The 24,159-nt window shown below is 48.7% G+C and overlaps 1 protein-coding gene and 1 long non-coding RNA gene across 3 annotated transcripts in view; one reads left to right on the top strand and one right to left on the bottom strand.

The window, feature by feature from the left end:
* MRC2 (mannose receptor C type 2) overlaps positions 1-24,159 on the bottom strand; it is a 52,247-nt gene that overhangs the window by 20,907 nt on the left and 7,181 nt on the right. For both annotated transcript variants that reach the window (XM_045489369.1, XM_045489370.1), the window contains exons 2-5: positions 1,981-2,382; positions 1,148-1,321; positions 785-949; positions 448-561 (exon numbers count right to left, since the gene is read on the bottom strand). In XM_045489369.1, coding sequence (XP_045345325.1) covers positions 448-561; positions 785-949; positions 1,148-1,321; positions 1,981-2,382 — 855 coding nt within the window. The remainder of the gene's footprint in view (positions 1-447; positions 562-784; positions 950-1,147; positions 1,322-1,980; positions 2,383-24,159) is intronic.
* LOC123603903 lies at positions 13,876-23,169 on the top strand. Its single transcript, XR_006715102.1, has 2 exons — positions 13,876-14,217; positions 14,995-23,169. It is a non-coding gene; the product is annotated as an uncharacterized LOC123603903 (long non-coding RNA).

Genomic DNA, 24,159 nt, shown 5'->3' with positions numbered 1-24,159 from the left:
GCCCGGGAGAGAGATACTCACTCACACCCGGGCCTCCTCCGGGCCCTCCTCACAGCCTCCGGCTCCCTCGGGGCCCCTCGCTGCCTCTCACCCCCGCCTCCCCCTCCCCCCTTGGGCCCAAACTCTCCTCCCGACACTGGTGACCGGCCCCCGGGGCCTCCCTGGCCCGGCTGCCGGTGCCCTGGGTGCAGCTGAAGGGACGGACAGGGCCTGAAATCCAGCCCGTGCCCCAGGCCCTGTGCCCTGAGGAGAGGGCATTGGGTTCTAGTTGAGGCAAGGCCACTGCACGGGCCCCGATGGTGCGGGACCCGGTTCAGGAGGGGGTGGAACCTGCCCCGCCGCCCCTCCCCCACGCGGCCTGGAGAAGGGTTCCCGGGGAGGAATAAATAGGAGACCAGATGCCTGTGCAGTCCCCAGGCCACCCTGCGCCCGAACCCCACGCCTCACCACTCTCCCAGTTGAGGTACTTCAGGGGCGAGTTGTCCGACCACTGCCAGCCTCCACTGGTGTCCAGGTCATTAAGGCCAATCCACAGCGTGGAGCTGTAGCCAGTGAGGAGCCCTGACAGCAAGTCAGAGACGGTGAGAAGGGGACTGGCCCACCCGCGGCCCTCCCACTGTGTGCCCCCCGCCAAGGGCATCTGTGCCCCACCAGCAGGAAGGGCCCAGGGCCCTCCAAAGACGGGCAGCAGGGCCCAGGCTGCCGCCGCCCTGCCCTGCCCTGCCGGGGCCGCCAGACCCAGGATCCCCCCACCCCCACCCCGGGGACTGCCCTGCCGCCTCACCGTTGATGTAGGTCTGCTCGTGGATCTCCGTGATACTCAGCAGGTCCGCCCCCTGCTGCTCGCAGCTGGCCCAGGCCTCCCTCCACGACAGCGTGGACTGGAAGTTAAACTGGTAGCAGCTGTCAGTCAGCTGGTCCTTGTCCCAGAAGGTCTCACAGTCGTTACCTGCCACCACGACAGCAGGACATGGGTCCCACACGGGAGTCCCTCAAGGAGTGCAGACCCCACACACGCTGCTCCGCGCTACGAGGAGGGGCATCTTATCACCCCAGTCCGGCAAGTTCTTCCACCCACGCTGAGGCCCCTCGTGGTCGGCCTCCCTCCAGGAGCCACCCTGGCCCACCCTCTCCACCCTGCTCTCACTCTTGATAGGGCAGAAGCCCCAGCGCTCGTCCTTGCCGTAGTCCTGGGTGGTGGCACACCACAGGTGCCCATCCTCACGGCCCGTGCTGGTGCAGCTGTGGAACCACTGGTTGTCATACTTGAAGGGGATGGTGCACGGCTTCCCATGGGAGTTTCCCTGGATGGTGTAGACCTCTGCAGAACCGAGCCAGTGTCTTGGCATCTGGACCCCAGAGGCTGCCAGCCTCCCTCCCCCCTCAGGGAAAACCCCCTACCCCAGGGAGCTAGGGATGGGGCAGCGATGGGAAGGCCAAAGCGGCGCTTAAGGCTTTGAGGCCCCCTCTGCCGTCGGATCAGCCAGGGAGCCTGGGAGAGGTCCTGCTGCTCATCCCAGAGCGCTGGGAAGGGGTCCCCCCAGCGCCCCTCATGCCTGTCCAAAATCCAGCTGCCCCTCCCCACAAGTTCCATCTCAGAACTCAGGATGTCTTACAGGAAGAGGACCCCCCTGGACAGAGCTGTCCACCACAAAAGGCCCCTCACCGAGTGACCCCGGTCCCCGGTCGCCCCTGCAAAATCGGGAGCAAGACACCAATGGGGTTACTCTAGGGTCTACCCTGGAGAGTGGGCCTGGGAGAAGGGAATTTTAAATTTACGTGATACGCTTTTGCACCGTTTGAGGTCCTCGCAAGCATGTATTAATTTTTTAAGTCCTTAAAAATAAATGCTTTGAGGTTAATATTCTTAATTATTCCCAAATGCTTCCCATGTCAAGGGTCCGCATCTGTCACTCTGTGGCTCCGGTCCTCCTGACACTGGGGCGGGGGCCCACCTCTTCCCGGCAAGCGGCCTCTCACCATAGTAGGGCCGAGCGCACAGATCCTCATCACTGCCATAGATGCGCCACTGGCCACTGCGGGTCTGGTCGCCGCGCTCGGGGCTGCCGGCCTTGGATGTGTTGCCAGTACGGCCCCCCAGGAGCAGGGACAGCTGGTCACCCAGGGTGCGACAGTGCCAGCGGAGGTTCAGGGCCTCCCGGTCACACTCGTACATGCCCAGGGAGGCTGTGGTGTTGGTGCCCGGCCAGCCCGTGCCCAGGCACTGCATGGCACCCAGGTTGAAGAGCCGGTTTCGGGAGACCCACTTCCAGCGCTGGGCGGGAAGGCTGGCGTTGCAGGCTGGGGAGACTCTGACTTGCCCACCCTGGGCCTCCAGGCAGCCCTGCAGTCCATGGCTGAAGATGAGGAAGACGTTGGGTTCTGGAAGGGAAGGCAGGGCATGATGCCATCCCAGGGGCTCTCCTGGCTGGCTCTTGATGGCCAGTGCCACCTTCAGACGCTGCCCCTGAGCCTGAAAACAGCTGCATGGCCAGCCTCTGCTCTAGTCCCATGCTCAGCCTAGAGGCAGGACTCAGCCCTCCATCCCACCTTCAAACAGCAAGCCCGACTCCACCTGGCAAGTTGGGCGCTGTATACTTTTCCCAAGATCTTGTGAGGAGCAGTGGACACACTGACATCACTCGGCACATCACAACTTTATCCCAGGCTCCATGACACAGTGTGGTGTTCCCACCAAAGTTCCTCTCTGGCCTGGAGTAATTGGTCTTGTTCTTCCCCTTGGCCCCTCAGCTTCACTGGCTCCTTCCTTTCCTGACTTCTAGAATCTTCTAGAATGCCCTCCACCTCCATATCCAACCACTCATGCCTCCCAGAACCATTGCACACCATTTTTTAAGCAGCATTTAGCTGGGCTAAAGCTAGGGCTTCCCCCAGTCACTCATCAATTCACCCATCGCCTCACTGTGCAGACACTCTGGGGAAGGCAGTGAAACCCAACGTGCCCCCGAGCACACTGACTTTACAGATTAAGAAATGGAGACTTAAATGTATGGGAAGTTGACAGTGGTTGCCTGGGAGCTGGGCTGTGATGGGAATGTGGGGTGACTGCTAAGGGGTACAGGGTTTCTTTTGGGATGATGAAAATGTCCTACAGTTAGAGTGTCATGATAGCTGCCAAAGTCTGTGAATAGAGTAAAACCCAATTAACCGTGTATTTTAAGTGGATGAGTTCTTTGAGACATGACTTACATTTCAGTAAAGCTGAGAAAGAGTTAGAGAGGGAGAGATGGAAGGAAGGAAGGAAGGGAGGGAGGGAGGGAGGGAGGGAGGAAGGAAGGAAGGAAGGAAGGAAGGAAGGAAGGAAGGAAGGAAGGAAGGAAGGAAGGAAGAAGGGAGGGAGGAGGGAAGGAGGGAGAGAGGGAGACAGGAATAAAAAAGAGAGAGGATCATGGTTAGTTTAGAGTCATGAGGTGACCTGCTCACGGTGTCACACAGCCAGGAAGCAAGCCCAGGCCTGACATCCACGTTTCATCACCTAGTTGTACACAACACACACACAGCACATCCCTGTCACCAAGGAATTTTTGCATCCATGAACCACTACCCCCTCGGGATAATTTCCAGGTCTTAAAGGCATGAATCTGACCGCTAGGGTACAAACCCCAGCTCTGCCACTTAACGTGTGACTTGGGCAAGCCTCATTCCCTCTCTCTGACTCAGTTTCCTCATCAGACTATTGTAAAGGTTAAATGAGAGAATACCTGTAAAGTGTTTGGAGCAGGGTCAGGCACACAGTAAGAGCACTGCAAATTATTGCTGTTGCCATTTATTATCATTACTATTCCATGTCATAGGTAAAGAAATTGACTAAGGGTAGTGAAATGATTTGAACAATCACGAGGCTGGTCAGAGAGGAGCTGAAATTTGGTCCTGGTCTTCGGAGTCCAAACCTCAAGCTCCTTCTGTTCCACCATGGTCTTATCATCCCTCTATAAGTCATTCTCTTGGCCAGCTGGAATGATTTTTTTAAACATGTAAGTGAGTCCCAAATCTTTAAAAAAATAATACTGGAGTGTTGAAGGTCATAAAGTAAACAGTGATGACTTCAATGACATAATAATCTTTTCCATGGCAAAAAAATACCATGAACAAAGCCAGAATTCCAATGACAAATATATACATAAATTACTGGTGGCAAATAGCTTATTCCCTAATATAAAAAGTTTCTACAAAAAATAGAATGAATTATGAGGAAAATATCAGCAGCGTAGTAGAAAAGAACACATATACACAGCTAAAAAAATGAAATGCAACTGGCTCGTAACTATTTGAAACAGCCTCAATCGTAGTAAGATATAACATAACATATGTGAGGTAAGTTTCCCTCCTACTTAAAGTCTTTCAAAGGCAATTAATTCATCATTCTTCAAATAAAATTCAAACTTCTTACCATGAGCCACAAGATCCTACATGATCTGGTCCTGCCTACCAGTCTGATCCTGGATCAAACTTGCTCCTTGCTCAAATCACAATGCTCTCCTTTCCCTTCCTTGAACAGGCTTGGTTCTTTCTTTCTTTCTTTCTTTCTTTCTTTCTTTCTTTCTTTCTTTCTTTCTTTCTTTCTTTCTTTCTTTCTTTTTTTAAGGTTTTATTTTTTTAAGTAACCTCTACAACCAACATGAGGCTCCAACTCACGACCCTGAGATCAAGAGTCATGTGCTCCACTGACTGAGCCAGCCAGGAGCCCCAGGCTTCGTACTTTCTTGCCTCAAGGTCTTTGCATGGTTTTTCCTGCCTGATATTTCACTTCTCAGAAAAGTCACATCTTTAAAGAGGCCCTTCGGACCTGTAGTAGCTACTCAGTTACTCTCTATCATATTGCTCAACAGTAGTTATCTTCACTATTTATTATTCTCTGATTTTTTTTCAACATCTGGGTTCTCTGTGCACCTTTGTCTAATGATTATTTTTTCTCTTGATTACGGGTCACTTTTCCAGCTGCCTGCATGTCTAGTGATTTTTGTTACATACTGGACATTGTGGGTAATGTTATAAAGAGTCTGGATTTTTTTTTTTTTTTATTATTGTATACAGGATGTTGTAGATGACATGTTATAGGGAGTCTGAATTTTTTTTTTTTTTTTTTTTATCTTCCTAAAAAGAATGTTGAGTTTTGTTCTGGCAGGCAGTTAAATTACTGGTGGATCATCTTGATCCTGTAGAGGCTTGGCTTTAGGCTTTGCTAGGGTGGGGTTGTTTTGGTTTCGCCTTTAGTCTTAGGGTGCGGCTGTTAGCCTTGGGTTTAATCATAAGGTGAGACCCTACTGGAGTTTCAAAGGAAAACCTTAGGCAATTACCAAGCCCCTCTAACTTAGTGGATCTTGAATTCCAAACTCTGTTCCCTCAGGACCAGGCAGCATCTGAAACCTCTGTCTCTCAGCTGCTGTTTCTTGGTGGGTTCCCGAATGCCTCGCCCTGCCCATGCAGTTTAGGAGCTTCCGGAAGCCCCAAATGGTGACCAGTAAAACTACCACTTTCTGTCTGAGGTCCTCAAATAGGGCAGTGCTCTCAGGGAGATATGCTGCTTAAATGAACCTCTCACTTCATCCACTTCTTTTCTTTTGGCGATTTTTTTCCTCCCCAGAATCTGCCTGTTTTCGATTGCTCTCAAACCACTGTGTTTTATATTATATCCTTTGTGTGTAAGTACCCTTGACTAGAGAGTTAGACTGCTACCAACTACACTGGTATTTCCAGAAGCAGAACTCATTATCTGACATGTTTCTATTTTGTGTGTCTCTCTTCTTGTTCATAAACTCCCAAGGACTTTCTCAGTCTTTTCCACCACTGCACCCAAAGCACCTACAACTTGGCCTTACACCCAGTAGTGCTTAATAAATACTGGATGAACACGTGGATGAATGAATGAATGAATGAACGAATCTCCTGCCTAGATAACAATCACAACCAATCAGTCTATCTTTCTGTTCCTTGATCCAGCTGCCAAATTAATTTTCCTAAAACAGAGCACTGTCACAGCTTCTGTCACTGAGTGCTCAAAACACCAAAGTAAGAAGGCTGATGGTGCAGGGACACTGGTCACTCTATTCTTCAACAAAACCAGGATGGGGGTCCTCTGTTCCCTCCCCACAGCCTGCTCCTTCCCTTCCAGCCACACTCTGGAACCATAAACTGGCCCCATGACTTAATCCAGGCCTGCCTGAGGCTCCTCTAAGGACTGGGTGTTTGATTCTCAAAACGTCCCCTCCAGTGAGAAGAGTCAGTAATAACAGAAAGTGGCCCTTGGCAGGGGGTAGGGAAAGGGCCTGGGACCGGAAAAGGGAGAAAATAGTGCTTGCTTTTGTAGATGTTTCTCAGAGATGGGACAGGACAATGCAGCCCAAAACATCACAGGAGCCCACAGCAGCCCAGGGGGATAGAACCCTCTGCTCCTCCCCAACCAGAAAACCCACATGTGGGCTGAAGCATTCCAGCCAGGCTGTGCATCATAATAAATGGCAAATGAGGGGTCTGAAGGGGTCTGTGTCAGCCGGGGGGAGGCAGTCCCAGGGTCAGGCCACCTTTCCCTCACTTGACAGATGAGGAAACTGAGACCCAGAGAGGAGAAGAGATTAGGGCGCCCAATCGCAGTACTTTTCAAGGTGTCAGTTTCCTCCTCTGTCACATGAACCACGCCTGCAAGTCCCCTCCATCCTAGGACATCCTAGGTTCTGGGTTCAAATCCACGTATCTTCCTGGTGCACCTGCTGTGTGTGTGGCATGTCCCAGGCAACGCTGGGGCCAGGAGGAAACACACAGCACTGTCCTAGTTAGAGAAGGACAGTGGGTTTGGACATGGCAGAACATGAGGCAAACAAGCCCTTAAAAGCCAGGTGTCTGGGGGTGTCAGAGAGAGCTGTGCTTCTGGAGGGGGTGGGAGACTCTCTGAAGACACTAAGGGTCTGGAGGAGGCAGGGGTGAAGAATGCAAGTCAAAGAACTGCCTTGGCAGCAAATGAGAAAAGAACAAGGAATTTGGGAGCAGAGGGGTGGAAGGCAAGAGAGCTACAAAGGGGAAGCTGAGGGGGATTCTTGGAGGTGGATCCCGGGACTTTGCCAAGCTGGGACCTGAGTGGGGCGAGTTCCTGAGAGAGCATTTCCCACCCAAAGTCTAGGGGGTAGTGCCTGGGCCCTCACAGAAAGGAGGCTCTTTCTCCAGGGCCCAATGCAGGAAGAGATCAAGCCCAGCCTTGGCTGAGCTGGAAATGGTAAGGGGGCGAGGGAAGGGCACAAAGGTGTTTTGAGCTGAGACCATGTTCTTTGTAGCCCTGTGCTCAGCCAGCCCGCATGAGGCAGCAGAGGGAGCTCAGGGTACAGAGGCCTGATGCCCCCCCATCCCGGGAAGGCCCCCTCCAGCCTTACCCATCCCTTAGCCTCACTCCACATGCCCTGGGGAGCATCAGGCGTCAGCACAGGAAGTAGAAATGCCCCTCACAAGGGTTATGGTACGTACATCCCTCAAGGACAAGGACGACCTCCTGCATTTTGTTTGCAACCACACCACGACCAGCACAGTGTTGTGCACCAGGTTGTGTGTGGCTTCTTGTGTACTTGCTCAGTGGGTGAATAAAGAAATGAATGAAACCGGGCAGGAAGCTATGTGTTGAGCACATCTATCCATCCATCCATCCATTCATTCATTCATTCATTCATTCAACAAACACATATTGAGAATTTCACAGGTGCCAGGCATGGTGCCAGGTTCTGAGAGTACAGTGGGGAGCAACAGAGACATAATCTGGCCCCCACCACCATATGGTCTGGTTGGCACTGGGCTCTACATGGAAGATATGGAGATGGTAACAGAATCCCTGAACCTCACTGAACTTCTCTCAGTCTCTGGCCTTTGTTTTTGTCTGCCCAATGAACTTCCCATCCCTTCTTCTTCTTATTTGTAATTTTCTTGCTCTGGCTACGTGAGTGGGCACAAGGCTCACTCCTGGCCAGTAACAGTGTCCATCCCCCTGGCATGGTGACTGGGCACATAACTCAAACAGGGCTGATCAGAGGCCTCCCCTGGAATACGTGATTTTCTCTCTCTGTTGTGATCGCGAAACTGCGGCTGCCAATGGCCATGTCTCCTACCATGAGGGAAAGACCTTCCTGCTACAGACGAGAATGGGGACACTGGAGAAAGAGACACAGCTGAGCAGTGGAAGGGGAGGAAACTAGTCTTCATGTGCTGAATACCCAGTCCCAGACCCAGAGTTCCTGTGGCTCTTCTTCCAGCCTGTGAATCACTCTGGCTCATTGGCAGCCACATTCCCCTTTTGTGCTGAGCTTGTCTACAAGGGTTTCTGTCCTTGTAACCAAAAGGACCCTGATAAACACACAACCCTGCGTCTTGGAGCCACAGCCTCTCTCCCAGCCTCCTTACTCCCCAGAGGCTACCGTTCCAGGATTCCCTCTGACCCTCAGACCAGCGATGGGCCTCTTGGGCTTGTCAGAGGAGGTACTTGGAGGCCAGACCCCCACCCCATCCTCTTTAATCACCCTTCTGCCTGCTCCCCCAGGGGCTTTCTCACTTGTGCAGATGACAAGCATTTATGACTAGGTACGACGGGGAAATTAGACAATGCAGCCTCTGGCCTCGTGACATTTACAATGAAGCCGGAGAGGCAGAACTCATGAAGCAATCCATGAAAAAGTTACAAGCAACACGTCAGCCCGTGTATAAAACCCCCAGGTCCAATTCATACTGCGTGGCTGGGGATGAAGGTGTTGGAAAGCATGGATTTTCCAGATAACAGCAATCTTTCTGCTGCAGTGTCCACACTTCCTTCCTTCTCAGACATCTCCAAGTTGTCAGCCTGGACATTCATGCCTGTGCTCAGAAGCAACTGGGTTTTAAGGCTATGTGCCCTACATTGAGGAGCCCCTGTCTCCTCCCTCCCTGTTGACTCTCACCGTGGCCTCTTTTCCTTTCCCATCTGCTGTGAGGTACACGCAATGCTTTGGCGGAGTCCTGAGGCTGAGTGCAAAAGACTCAGAACTGTCTCTGTCTCTCAGGAGCAAAGCTCTCAGCTGTCCCAGCAGCTTCCCGGCACTCAGCCCAGCAGCGAAGGCAGCCAGAGGTCTGACCTCGGATAAGACGGCTGCTCTCCATTACAAGAAAGACATGGTGCTGAAGGAAGCAGAGGGGAAGTTAATTCTAGCGGAGTGTCTGGCACTCAGCAGACTCTCAAAATCTGCTGAACGAGAGGCATGTCAAACAAAACCCTGAGACGCACCAGCAGAGACAAGAGCGAGGGAAGGTGTTCCAAGGTGGGGAATGGCGAGAGCAAAGATTGGGGACCCAGTCACCAGCCTGGCTCAGCTCCTAAGGACCAGCTGGTGAGCCCTGGGGGCTGACCACATTTGGTCCCCGGGGGCATGGCAGGGTGACCTCTAATCACGGAGTCTCTCGTAGTTGGCCCTTCTCCTCAGGCCTCCTCAGGCCACGCAGAGGCAAAGGGTCATCCCAGGGAGAGCCAGGGGCCGTAGGGCCACCAGCCAAGAGGAGCAGCTGCTTTCAATAAGCCGCTTGGCCCTGAGGCCAGGCCTGGAAATGTCCCTGAGTCAGCAGAAGCTGCCAGCCCCTCCCTGTTGAAAAGCTAACCCTGGGGACCCAGCACCCCACCCTGCCCTACCTTCTGCTAGAAGGTCCATGCGCACATTGGACCCGGATGGGGGAGGCGGGGCATCCCTTCACAGAAGGGCAGGACAGTTACAGGACACAGGGGCCCAATGCCCTGTCCAACTGTGCGATATCTCCACCCAAATCCTGGGCGATTGTGGGCTTCCGTCTACTCTCCACCCTCCAGGCTTTTCACACTCTCCTCCCTCCTCCCAACCACCCCTGCATTCCAGCGGGGCCAAACTGCCTGCTCTCCATTGCTTAAAGTGCATGTGACCAAACTCGGCACACGCAGCCCCCCTCTGCTGCTGTCACACGTGTGTGTGGTGTCTCTCCTCTCCCTCCAGCCATGGTGAGCTTCCTCTATCAGTCATTTCTAGAGATGTTCTTCTCCCCCCTTAAAACGTATGTGCTGCAAAATGTGACCTGCTCCGTCCCAGGAAGATGTTGAAGGAGACTCTGGGCGGGGAACGGGTTGAGGTGGACTTGTCACGTCCACGTAATAAACGCAAGAGAGGGGGTACGTGAAGCGGGTGGGAGCGACCTGGATTATTCGTAAAATCGAAGAGGCGATTTTCACCTTCCTGCAACTCTGCCGGGTCCCCCCACCCCCACCCCTCGGCCCCCACCCTCCGGGCTCTCTGGGAACCAAATACTCTCAGGCCCTGGCCTCCCCCCTGGCGATTTAGTGGTGTTTGATCTCACCCTCTGCCGGCTTTTGTCTCCTCAAACTAAGGCATCACAATCTTTGCGGCCTGTCCTTTCCCGGGCCCCATCTGGCAGGATGAAACGGGGATGCCGCCGGGCCCCTACAGAAGCGATCACGCCTCTAAGCTCCGGACGGACCGTCGGCTCCCAGGCCTGTCCTCTGTGCCCCTTCCCCAGCTGGACTCCTCACGGGAGCATCCCCGGGGCGGGCACACCTCGACCCCTTCCTCCCTCACCCCGCCCCAGGACCTGGGGGCAGGGGGCCGCCGGCCCCCGGAGTTCTGGGTCCTCGCGGCCGCGCGCCCCCCTCCGCGCCGCGCCGCCCCCCTTCCCGGCCGCGCGCCCCTCTCCTCGGCCGCGCGCCCCCCTCCGCGCAGCGCCGCCCCCCTTCTCGGCGCCCCCTCTCGGCAGCGCGCCCCCAGCGTTTCGGCGCGGGGCCTCCGCCCACAGGCTCCACGGCCCCGCTCTGCGAACGCGGGGTCTGCGCGGCCCGCGGCCCCCGGCGCCGTCTGCCAGCCCGCAGCCAAAGTAAACAGCGCAAAGTCCCTTCCTTCCCCCAGGGGGCCGCTTTCACAACGACAGCCCGCTCCGGTCGCGGCAGGAAGTGGCTTTTTCTGGGCCGGCACCGTCCAACCCCACTGGCCCGCCCGCAAAGAGCCAGATTCAGGACTGGAGGCGAGGCGCCCAAGTCACCTGCCCAGCAATGCCCACCGACGCATGAAAGCAGGGCCCGACCTGTGCTGAGCCACGCTTGTTTATCTGCAGGAGGAAGTCGCGAACGGACAATTTCATTATATCGCTGACAGGAGAGCCGTCTGGGGCCCCAGGCACAGCGCCAGGTTGGGTATTCCATACCTGGTTGATGGAGGATGGATGGATGGCTGGAGAATTACTTTATTAGGAAATACGCAAATGTGGGGAGAGCCGCTTTTTAAAGTTTAGTTTTGACAAAGTGGCCTCAGGTGTGTGGAGGCGAGGAGTAACCGAAAGCTAAAACATTAGATGGTCCCTGGCTCATTGAAGAGTCAACGGAAGAATTTCCTTTGGGCCTTTCTGTATTTTCCAATTTTCCACACTGAAATAATTTTTTAAAATTAGATAGCCACTCACAAGATAGAAATGTGTAGAGAATTACACTGCATGTAATGGTTTGTTTGCTAGAAACTGAGGTTTCAAGTATAAACATTCCATTCACTAGAAACATTTTGTGAACAATTTCTAGATAAGTCTTTCAAATAACACTTTTAAAACCTGGTAGGGATTCCCACCCCGCTGCCCGAGAGGTCCTTATTGGCCTCCGTCTCTGGCCTCTCCACATGCTGGGCATTTGCCTGGCATAGTCTGGACTCACAATCAATGTTTGTCAAATGACAAAATGAACGCAGACTGTGGGAATCTTACAATTCATCTTGTCAATCCTTTAGAATAGTGAAATCAAACACATAGGGAGACGAGACTTGAAAATTCCCTGAGCAGACAAAACCAGTTTAGTCATAAAAGCAAAGCTTAATTTAGCTTATTTTGCAACACAAGCAAATCTAACTTGAACTGGGTCAATACTTAACGTATGCCTCTGAAAATCATAAGCAAAACTTAAATGGATCCCCAAAATTCATACGAGATAACCGTTTCCCTTTCATTTAAGAAAATTCTAATATTAGGGGTGCCTGGGTGGCTCAGTCGGTTAAGCATGGGACTCTTGGTTTCAGCTCAGGTCATGATCTCACGGTTGGTGAGTTCGGTTTGGGAGTTCGAGCCCTGCATCGGGCTCTGTGCTGACAGTGCAGAGCCTGCTTGGGATTCTCTCTCTCCCATTCTCTCTGCTCCTGCCCCACTTACTTTCTGTGTGTCTCTCAAAAGTAAATAAATAAGCTTTAAAAAAAAGAAAGCTCTAATATTATAACTAATCGCTGTGAAGTATAAACAGCCACTGCCTCCACACTATCTAAGTGCTATATAATAATATACCTCTGAGCTTCATTCCATGTTTTGGTTTGAGTCCTCCTGGTTTGCAATCTTTGGTGTGTGCACAAGAAACTTTTACTAATTATACTTCAGCAATTCATTCTTTTTTCTGAAACTTTGACAAGAATGTGGAAACAGAAACATGGAAAGCCTAAGTGACTTGTCCAAAGATCCTCATACAACTGGAACCATGATCTTTTCATTTGAAATACAATTTGTTAAAGTCCTAAATGGCACAATGCCAGTATGTGCTTAAATAGGTTGACCATATAATTTATTGTCTAATATTGAGAATAAAAAGGGTAGTTCATGATAATTACACATGTACCACAAGACTGAACCAGGGCTGTCCCAGGCAAACTAGGACATAACGTCACCCTGCACTTATGGAAAGCGACACAAATAATGAGATGTAAAAGTATTGAAATATAAAAGTTAATGTTTACTGTGGGCTTGCTAGGTACCAGGTGCCAGGTTTCAAGCCTTTTCTCGTTAATTCTCATAGCGGCCCTCAGAAGTAGGTAAAATTACCATCTCCACCTGACAGATGAGGAACATAAGGTATTAAATGAGAGATTAAGACAGTTTGATAACAGCTTGATAAGGGGCAGAGCTCAGAGCGGAGTCCAAGAGGACCGGTGCAGAGCTGAGTACTGAACAACTTATTCCAGGTGCTTTAAATTGATGACCTACAGGTGGGTTATATTTGGTCATCACAGTGTGTGAAAGAAAAGTGAGGCAACATTTAAAACTGAAGAGATTTCAGAGGGTCCCCTGGCTGGCTCAGTAGGGCATGCAATTCTTGATCTAAGGGTTGTGAGTTCAAGCACCATATTGGGCATGGAGCTACTTAGAGAGAGAGAGAGAGAGAGACAGATTTTACATAATAATCCGGATTTCCAGTTTCCAGTGTGTCCACAGGCAGCCAGTCCCGGTTCATGGGTGGAGCTGCCCACCTGGGAGGGCGCTCACTAGCTTGCCACAGTCCCCACCCACCCCTTTTGCAAACCCCCCAGCCCCCAACCCAACACTGAGGTAGAATGAAAGCAGCCACATATTATCATGCTTGCACGACTGTTTTTATCAGAGAGGAGAAATGTTCTTCAGTATCCTGGTCTCTATTAAGAGTGACCAGAGGGGGCGCCTGGGTGGCCTGGTCAGTTAAGCTTCAACTTTGGCTAGGGTCATGATCTGGCCGTTCCTGGGTTTGAGCCCCGGGTTGGGCTGGGGCTCTGCACTGACAGTGTGGAACCTCCTTGGGATACTCTCTCTATCCCTCTCTCTCTGCCCCTCCCCAACTTGCACTTTCTCTATCTCTCAAAATAAATAAACTTAAAAAAAAAAATGACCAGACAGCTATGCCTATTTCAAAACCAAAAATAAAAAGGGGGGGGAGGGTCCTCTAAGTGAGGCTCTATTGCAAGCACAATGTCCCTGTGACATGTCGTATCCCTTTCGTAACACATTTCTGAATTGCAGCACAAGACTTTGAGAAATCATGACACATTTCATAATGACCCTTTTCCTCTGCTCTCTGGCAATTTCCTGACCTTCTGACGTGGCAGCAGCCAAAGATGACTTGTTTGGTTCTAGAAGCAAAGTGTGGCACTCTTCAGGATCTCCCTAACACGATATGCCGAAGATCAAATGTTTGCCGGCTTCTGGAATGACAGGCCGAGAGCACCTTGCCCACACCTTCTCCGGGAAGCACAGCGGTGGAGCAGTTAGGAGATGAGCTCTGCAATCTGTACCCACCCAGGGTCAAATCCCTGTGTGGGCCCTGGGGCTGGCTGCCTCACTTCTGCAAGCCTTGCTTTTGGAAGGACATTAATAAGGCCCGTCTCCTGGGTTTCTGGGAGGATTATGCAAGAAAATGCTTGAAGATGCTCTGTACCTGATAAGTCCTCGGTAAGTGGAAGGGCCATAACTATTTTTTGATATTTAAGCAAGAGCCTCTGCCTTGACTGCGGCTGTGAGCTCAAGAATCTGTGTTTTGCAGCAGAGAGCCTGGGAACCAGGCTTAGCAGATGCTGCTATCTGGATGAGAGGAAATGATAAGAGGAAATAAGGCCAAGGACGAAAGTGTTTAAACTGGTCTTCCACAGAATTAAAAGAAAAATAAATTCACAGTCCAGACGCAGGATCCTCCCCCCAATTCCCGTGGGTGCCTTGGCAACCACCATTTGTTTCTGGCCTCTCAACTTTCGGCCCCTCCCCAGGTGTGCCTGGAAGGGAGATACAGGCGGAAGAGGCCGCAAAGTGTGTCAGGGCAAAGCGAGGGGGTCTCTGGGAGATTTAGGGCGGCCTGGGGTGTACCCTGGTCCCTACCACATTCCGGTTCTGCAGAAATAAACTCCAAGGGCCGTTGTAAAGGGAAAATGAGGTCACAAAATATGCAGCTGGAAGGGAGAGTGTGGAAGGGAGTGGGGTAGCGCCCACACCCCTCAGCCTGGCAGATGCTGGGACAGCGGGTGGACAGAGTCTGCAAGGGACCTTCTCTGGGGCTCAAGCAGTCATGCGGCTGCGGGGCCCCGTTACCTACAAGAAGGAGGCTGGAAAGGAAATCTCAGATCTGGCTCAGGAGTTCAGGTTCTGATCCTGCCATTACAATCTCAATGACGTTAGGGGACTCTGTCTTCTTACCCGTAAACTGAATTACAAAATATTCTCCCTGACTCTTCACAGACTCCTCCTGGGGAGATCTACAGGGAGAGAAGTCTATGGAATACTGACACGATCCTTTTAGGGTGTGTCTCCCTCAGTGACCAGTTCCTGGAGGACAAGAGCTGTGTCTCATCCACGCGCCTCCCGAGTGCACGGCATACAGCAGGTGTTCCCTACGTGTGTGCTGAATTGAACAGGACCAGGGGAGGGAGAAGGCAAGCTGTGTCCTATGGGTAAGGGTTTAACATCCTCTAAATTATACCCTCTTAAAAACAGATCTCCATATGGACAATGAACAGAAGGGAATAAAGTGAAAACACAAAATTATTTGTTGTGCCAGGAGGTTGGGATTACACATAACTTTCGATTATATTGTTACAATGTTTCTAGAGCAAATAAAACTGAGGGAAGGAAGACACAGGGGATCTTAACACCTTTGAAGAAACCAAATATTTCTGTATATCCCACAGAACCTGCCTCAGTGTCCAATGTTTGTGAATGTAACTTGCTTTGCCCTGGATGGAAACAAAGGGTCTCATACACAACACCACACTACGGCCACCACCATTGTGACATCACCCAGACCCACAGTAACACACTAGACCTGACCTACAAAGGAACATCTGTGCCGGTCCCCTCATATTACTTCTCTTTCCCCAGCCTCCGATGCCTTTTCCTGATTTCTTTCGTACATTTTTTAGAACCATATAAAAAAAAAAGTACTGCTCCCACAACCATCACTCTCTGATATCAATTTAAAATCATGGTGTGGTGGGGCTCCTGGGTGGCTCAGTTGGCTGAATGGCCACTTCTTGATTTCGGCTCAGGACGTGATCCCAGGGTCATGGGATCGAGCCCTGAGTCCAGCTCCTCCAGGAGTGTGGCACCTGCTTGAGATTCTCCCTCTCTCTCTCTCTCTCTCTCTCTCTCTCTCTGTCTCTTTCTCTCTCCCTCTGCTACCTTCCCTGCTCACGTGTGCTTTCTCTAAAATAAAAATTAAAAAAGAAAAAGAAAACAAGATGTATTTAAAAATAAATAAAAAATAAACAAAACCATGGTGTGGTTAAGAGCTCTCAGGCTCCAGATACAAGGCTGGGTTTGAATCCCTGCTCTCAAACTGGTTATTTGACCTCTTCATCCCTCAGTATTGTCATCTGTTCAGTGGAGAAAAGGGTCAGCCTGTGCCAGGAGCCGTGCTGGGTACTACCCACCAGGTAGTTGGCAGTACTGGTTGAGCCCACGGACAGAAAGGCCTCACCAACCTGCCTGGCAAAAAGTGAGCTTATGGAAGTAGCAGTAACCTCCATGGTAGTAGGAGGGTGACTTTCTTGGAGGAGAATTTGACAACATATATCAAAGCCTTCAAAAGCACAAATGCAGGGCACCTGGCTGGCTCAGTCAGTGGGGCACGCGGCTCCTGATCTCAGGGTCATGAGTTCAAGTCCCATGTTGGTTGTAGACACTACTTAAATAAATAAATATTTTTAAAAACTAAACTAAAATAAAATATTAAAATAAAACAATCTCACTTCTATTTTCCTTAAAAATGTCTATGCTTACTTATTATTTTTGAGAGAGAGGGACAGAGCACAGGTGGGGGAGGAGCAGAGAGAGGGAGACACAGAATCCGAAGCAAGCTCCAGGCTCTGACCTGTCAGCATAGAGCCTGATGCGGGGCTCAACCCACAAACTGCGAGATCATGACCTGAGCTAAAGTTGGTTGCCCAACTGAGCCACCCAGGCACCCCTCTATTTTCTTTTAAATCAAGTAATGTCTGGAAAAACATTGGTACTTTCTTGTTCTTAAACTTGAGTGTCTAAATTGCCTGGGGAGCAAGGTAGGTGCCCAGGCCTGGCAACAGACCTACTGAATTGGAACCGCAGAGTAAAGGAATATCTGGATTGTAAACAAGATTCCCAGGCACCCCAGAGTTTTGGAACCACTGTATACACCTAAGTGTCAACAGTGGTTATCACTGACTTAAGAGATAGCTGATGGGTTTTTTTCTCTTCCTTGCATTTTCTACAATGAACATATTTGCTAATTTTAAAAAGATAGAGAATGTGTGTGTGTGTGTGTGTGTGTGTGTCTGTCTGTCTGTCCTTTGTTTCAAATGTAACCCTAAGTGACCTCAACCTATATGTGCAGAGTTCTACACTAAACTCAGCCCATCTGGAAAGGGAGATTACAGAAATAAACCAGAAGAGATGCTCCCCGGGAAAGTCTACAGATGGGGGAGACAAAACACCTAGTCCTTGTGCCAAGGAGCAGAGACTCGTAACAACAAAGAAGCTGGGTGAGTCCGGATGCATTAAACTGATGCCAGTCAAGCCACCTCCCCAGCCTGAGCCAGGATACCCATTATTTTGTAGATCCAATGTGCTAGGATGCATACAGAGTTATCCACAACAGCGAGATGAGAAATGACCCAAATGTCCAACAAGGGATAAGTTATGGTACAACCATACAATGGAATCCTACCCAACCAACAGAAGCATTGGGTAGAAATACATCAATAACGTATTGGCATACAAAAGAATGTTACAAAACAACATGAAAACGTTTATGTCAAGTTTCGTAAAAGAAGGGGGAGAGAGAAAGGAGGCAATTTGGAAGGATATTCTCCAAAATGTTAACAGTGGTTGTTTCTTAGTGATGAGATTTCAGGTAAATTTTCTTTTTTGGTAACTTGTTCCTATTTGATTTTTTTAATGCTTTAAGTAAGTGCAATTTTTTACAATCGCGGAAATGTATTCTTTTTTTATTAGAAAGACAGAGAAAGCACGAGTGGGGGAGGAGTCAGAGAGAGAGACAGAGAGAGAGAGAGAGAGAGAGAGAGAGAGAGAGAGAATCCTAAGCAGACTTCACACTCAGCACAGAGCCCCATGCAGGGCTCGATCCCTCTACCCCAGGATCATGACATGACTCAAAACTGAGTCAGACGCTCAACTGACTAAACCACCCAGACACCCCAAAATGTATTTTTTTAGTGTTTATTTATTTTTGAGAGAGAAAGACACAGCATGAGTGGGGGAGGAGCAGAGAGAGAGGGAGCCACAGAATCTGGAACAGGCTCCAGGCTCTGAGCTGTCAGCACAGAGCCCGACGTGGGGCTCGAACTCACAGACCGCAAGATCATGACCTGAGCTGAAGTCAGATGCTTAACCGCTTAACCGACTGAGCCACCCAGATGTCCCTACGATGTATTTTTTGAAGTAATCTCTACACCCAAAATGGGCTCAAACTCATGACCCCAGATCAAGAGTCACATGCTGTGTGACTGAGCCAGCCAGGTGCCACCCAAATACAAAATTTAACTTAAGAACAAACTGGAAAATACTTGTAACAAATGCAGCAAGAAGCTTATGTAAGTCAATGAGAAAAACACAGACACCTGCATAATTTTAAGCCACTTCGATCTGAAGAGAGAAGATGATCGAGGATAGGAACACAGTTCACAAAGAAAAAATTATAATGTCTAATTAGGCCACGGAACATCTTTACAAGCACTTGGAATACTAGTAATACTAGTAATGCTCTTATTTGCTGGATCTGAGCACTGGCTTCATGGGTGTGCTGTTTGTGAAAACTCATTGAACTGAACATTTGTATGTTCACTTTCCTATATTTATATTATACTTCAAGAATTAAAACTTTTAAAACCAAGGGATTGATAAACACAAAGTTCAGGGCAGAGTTGGGTTGGGGGGAATGAAGAAGAAGACAGATGAGAAGCACATAGCTAGACAGAAGTATTGGAATGTCCTCTGTCTTGGATTAGGCGGTGGGTTCCCAAATGTTCATTATATATTAATCAATACTTATTTGTAAAATAAAAGAAGATTATGGAAGGAACCAAACAGGCCATACATCCCTGGCTCTGCCACTCACCAGCTATGTAATCCTGGCTCTGAGTGTTTCTGGCTCAATCTCCTCATCTGTGAAAGGGAGGAATAGGAGGCTTAACATATTGTATACGTGGAATTGCTTAACACTGACTCTGGCCGACTTGATGCACTCAGTAAATATTCGTGTAGTCTCCATTTCCCATTTGTTGCACAAACAGTGTTATACAGAAACGTATACAATTTTAAAAAGCACAAAGCCTTCCAAAAGCCTGTCCCCATAACTGGCGCCCTTCTGATGTGCTCTCCAGTATGGGACGTACGTAGTGCTACTGAGTGCTTCTAGAGTGCTGTGTCCTGCTGTTGTCTAAGTGCAAACTTGCACTTCAGCGTCGTGGGTCCTCTCCCCTAGCCCCCTTCTGTACACACTCGACGGCTAAGTACAAGGTAGAGACGGGCAGCCTCGCGTTTGGAGGGGCTTTCCAAACAGGCTCTTCCTGTTAAGGGGAAGAGCGTGGAGGTGGGTCCCCACAGCCGCTCCGCGACCCTGCGCTCGCCCCGGGAACCTGCCTGCGTTTTTGGAAAACCCGCCCGAAGGCTGAGCCCGGGTGGAGAGGCCCTACTCCTATTCGGCACTTAAAAAAACGACGGGAGAGGAGGGTGGGTAACAGCGGGGGGAAAACCGCAGCCAAGGTCTCGGCAGGTCAGCGTCTCAGACCCCAGGGCCGCCAACCCCGCTCCCTAGCATCCCTCCCGCCTCCCGGGGCCAGGCCGCTGTCGCCTGGCCGAGCCGCAGCCCAAGACAGATACCTTGGCGTCCAGGCCGCCCAAGAAAGGCCCGCCCTTCCAGCGCGCCCCTGATTGGCTCTGCCGAGTCACGTGCTTCGGGCTCGGACCAGTTACGCGGTGGGAGTCAGGGGAGTGCTGCTGGCGTCACGTGGTTGGACGAGGAGAAAGTTGCCCCCTGCCTCCCAATTGCCAAACACGCAGACGTGTTCAAACAAAAAAAAGGCCTTATCTATAATCACCCTTGTTGGATAATACATAACACAATATGGTATAGAACAGTAGAATGTGACCTATAACCTCTGCTAAATTTTGCTATGACTTTTCTACCAATTTTATCTATAGACTCAAAATACACTATATACTCATGTGTATGCACATAATATGCATATATGTGTACAGTGTGTGTATATATATATATATATATATATATATATATATACATTATATATGCAAATACATCACACACCTACACAGACGTTTTTGAATCTTGTTTTTGTCCTTAACATCTCAGCAAAAGGATTTTTCTGTCTCTAAAAACTTTTGTAAAAACCATTTTCATGGCTATGCTATTCCATGAGGCGCTGTATACTACCTTTCATTTATTCACTATTAATAGTCTTCAATTTATAGATTTTCATAATTATAAATGTTATGTTGAACATATTGTTACATCAATCTTTGTTGGCACTATCATCAGGGGTGAAAATGGTACCTTGTTTGCTAGTAATTTTAAACATTTTCCATAGGCTTATTAGATACTGCTACTCGTCTTCTTTGCAAAACTCTGTTCACAGCCTTTGCTGTCTTACCTATTCTGATTTTAGATGCCTTAGAACTACCGGGGAGGGGCACCTAGATGGCTCAGTCGGTTAATCGCCAAACTCTTGATTTCTGCTCAGGTCATGATCTCACCATTTGTGAGATCGAGCCCTGCGCTGGGCTCTTCACAGAGCGTGAAGCCAGCTGGCATTCTCTCTCCCTCTGCCTCTCTTCCCCTCTCACTCTCTCTCTCCTGAAATAAATAAACTTAAAAAAAAAAACAAAAAACAAAAAACCTACTGGAGATTCCTGTGTTTTTCCCTATTGGCCTCTATGAGCTTCTTGCGAAAGACATAATTGATCTCTCTTCCCTGTGTGTTGTTCTTTTTAAATTTTCTTTATGACTCTTTCTGGTCACAACTGCTTTCACTAATGGTAACCACTCTCCTGATTTCAAACAGCATAGATTAATTTTGCCTCTTGTATTTTATATTAGCGGGATCATGAGCTCCCTTGCGTCTTGCTCAGTGTTTGTGAACTTCATCCACACTGTTGCACGGAGTTGCAGATTGTTCCTTCTCATTGCTCTATACTATGCCCTTGTGTGGGGCTACTATAATGTATCCCTTCTACTGTTGATGGGCATTTGGGTAGTTTTTAGTTGGGGCTGGATTTCAGTTTGAGGCTATTATGAATAGTGCTGCTATTAATAACTTTGCTTTTTTAGCTGTTCCTTTCCTTGTTTTAGTTGAAGCTCCTTGGATTATCTACTAAACACAAAGGGGAAAAGGTAACTTTTTTGTGGAGAAATCTGGTAAACAACATGAACCAAGCGACCAAAGTTAGCATTACCAGCAGAGGAACAAACATACTTAATGTGACACAATGGAAAGGACACAACATCTCCCATGTACTTTTCTTTCCAAAAATGTTTAACATGAATGTAATGAGTGAACATCAGACAAATATAGACTGTGGACATTCTACAAAACAACTGGCCTGAAGTCATTAAAAAAATGCAATGCTTATAAGACAAAAAGACCAAGCAACTATTCTAGAATAAAAGAGATTGAGGAGACGTGACAACAAATTGGATCCTGGACTTTAAAAAAAACAGCTGTAAAGGGTATTCTTGGGACAACTAGAGAAATCCAAACAAGGACTGCATGTAAGAAAAAAAAAAAAGGTTGTATATTTCTTGAATGTGATTATGGTATTATAAAGGATAACGTCTATGTTTTGAGTTGATGGTGAAGTATTTAGGTGTGAAATGTCATGCCTACAACTGTCTCAAAGCTTCACCAGACACACACACACACACACACACACACACAGTGAGCTAAAGCAAATGTGACTAAACGTTAACAGTTGGTGCTTCTAGGTAAAGAGTATATGGGTGTTCACTATTTTCTCAGCTTTTCCAATGGCTTGAGGAAGTATAATATCAAAGTAGTACTCTGGGATTTTTTACCCCACTCGACATTCTGTCTCCAAGATTCACCCATGATGATGCATGTCGCTGAGGTTCACTACTTTCACTGCTGCATTATATTTCATTGTGTGTCTATACTCTGTAATTTATCCACATTTCTTTCAATGTACATTTGTTTGTTTGGCTATTATAAAGAGTGCTTCCAGGCTCTTCTAAACCAGCATTGCTCTTCTAGCCTCAGATCCTTCAGAAATGAGGTTAAGCATCTTTGGGGTTATACCAGAAAATCCTTTCTTGGGGGCCATGATTGACTGCAAGGCTGTTTCCAGTTGAATTCCTACTTGCCCAGGCTGGACTCACTCAGGGCTTCTCTCCTCTCAGACAGGTTCCCAACCCCATGTCTGAGATTGCAGAGATGTCTATGGCTCCCATCTTTCTTCTTTTTTTAAAGTTTATTTATTTATTTTGAGAGAGAGAGCGAGAGCGAGAGCGAGAGAGCGCACATGGGGGAGGGGCAGAGAGAGAGGGAAAGAGAGAGAATCCCCAGCAGGCTCAGAGCTGTCCGTGCAGAGCCTGAGGTGGGGCTCAAACTCACAAACTGCAAGACCATGGCCTGAGCCAAAATCAAGAGTCAGAGGCTTAACTAATTGAGCCACCCCTGGGGGTCCTCCTGACACATTGTCGGCACTCAGGAAAACAAAATCAAAACAGTTAAGTGAATAAACGAAAAATGAAGGTCCATGATAAGGCATGCATCCCCACTTGTTACTAGCATGTGCATAGTATTTTGTAAGATTGCCTTGTGGTCATGAGAACTTGCCTTCTTAGACACATCTGCATGCACTGACATTAGTTGTGTATTTGCCATTTAGAGCTACATAAATTGTCCATTGTGTTAAGACATCTTAGGTGCTTATCCATTATCTTACCATCTGGCATTTAAATGGTTTCCAGTTTGTTTTGCTACTATAAATAGCACTACTATGAGCATTTTTTTTTCTTTGGGATTAATGCCTTATAAATTCCCCAAAGTGGAATAATGAGGTCAAAGGATATGGAGTCTTACATAACTAGTTTCTTACATATTGTCTGAAAGACTGAATCCTGAAAAACCGAACCAATTTATAGTGCCCTAGTCATATAGGTTGGCGTCTTCATAGCTGTCAAGATTAGGTGTTCTGTTTTTGCTAGTTTACTTACATAGTTAAAGAAAGTTAATTTCTTTAATTGCTAGCGATCTTTTCACTTTCCATGTGACAACAGGCCCTATAAATTCCCTTAAGTGTGATCAGCTATAGATTGAAATTAAGACTGTAATAATTATAATCTACTTGTCCAATAATATTTAAAAGTAAAGATTCTTTCCCCCACTAATGTGTTGTTTCTGGTGTTTCTCCCATTAAGTTCTTATAACAAGTTTAAGTCTACTTCTGGAATTTATTCCAGTCCATTGGATTCTTTTCTGTTTAATTCCATGCCATATGTTTTTCATGACTGTGACGTCATCTAAAACTCTGGAAGGATAGCTCTCCTTATTGCCTTTCTATCACACAAAAAAATTCTCATCATAAGAAAAAAAATTTTGTAGCCATGTGAGGCAATGGATGGGGCAATCATTTCACAACATATATGTGTGTCAAATCATTATGCTGCACACCTTAAACTAATACAATGTTACAGGTCAATTATACCTCAGTAAAACCGGTGACGGGAGGTTCTTTGGAACACTGGTCTGCTCTTTTCTTTCTTTCCTTTTTTTGTTTCAGTAACTACTTACTAAATGCCACTGGGTCCAAGGCACTGTGCGGGGCCAGTGTGGGGCCATAAATGCCTGTCCCGGAGTCCAGGAAGGGAAGGAGTGGCTCCACCAGGCAGGTGGCAGTGATGAAACATGAGAGGAGTTCTAGAAAGAAAGGCTTCTTCCAGCTGAGGGCAACTTGAGGCCTCAGGTATGAGCCGGGACTCGGACCTGTGGAAGCAGGCACTCCAGGCTGGGAGAAAAGCCCGAGCAGAGGCCGCGCTGGGCAGAACCAGGGCCATCTGTGCGCGACAGCAAGTAGGTCGGTTTGATTTGTGCCAGGGGTTGAAGAGAAAGGGTAGAACCTGAACTCAGCAGGCCCTCAAATTCCCAATTCTGAAAGTTCAGACCTTGTTCTGTTGAGGATTAAATCTGCCTTTTAGGAACAAATGTGGCAGCAATGCTGGGCTCTGCCCTGAGGATGGAGGGGAAGACAGGAGGCAGAGACCACGGATGCAAACTGAGTGACAAAGGCCAGAGGAGGAGAGAATTTTCAAAAAGTGTCCATCCGTAGGAAAGGAGTTTCTTTGTACACCCCTTCACCAGAATCCTGGGCACTATT

This window comes from Leopardus geoffroyi, chromosome E1 (assembly GCF_018350155.1).
Source record: "Leopardus geoffroyi isolate Oge1 chromosome E1, O.geoffroyi_Oge1_pat1.0, whole genome shotgun sequence".
NCBI lineage: Eukaryota > Metazoa > Chordata > Mammalia > Carnivora > Felidae > Leopardus > Leopardus geoffroyi.
This window is presented reverse-complemented; position numbering and strand designations above follow the sequence as displayed.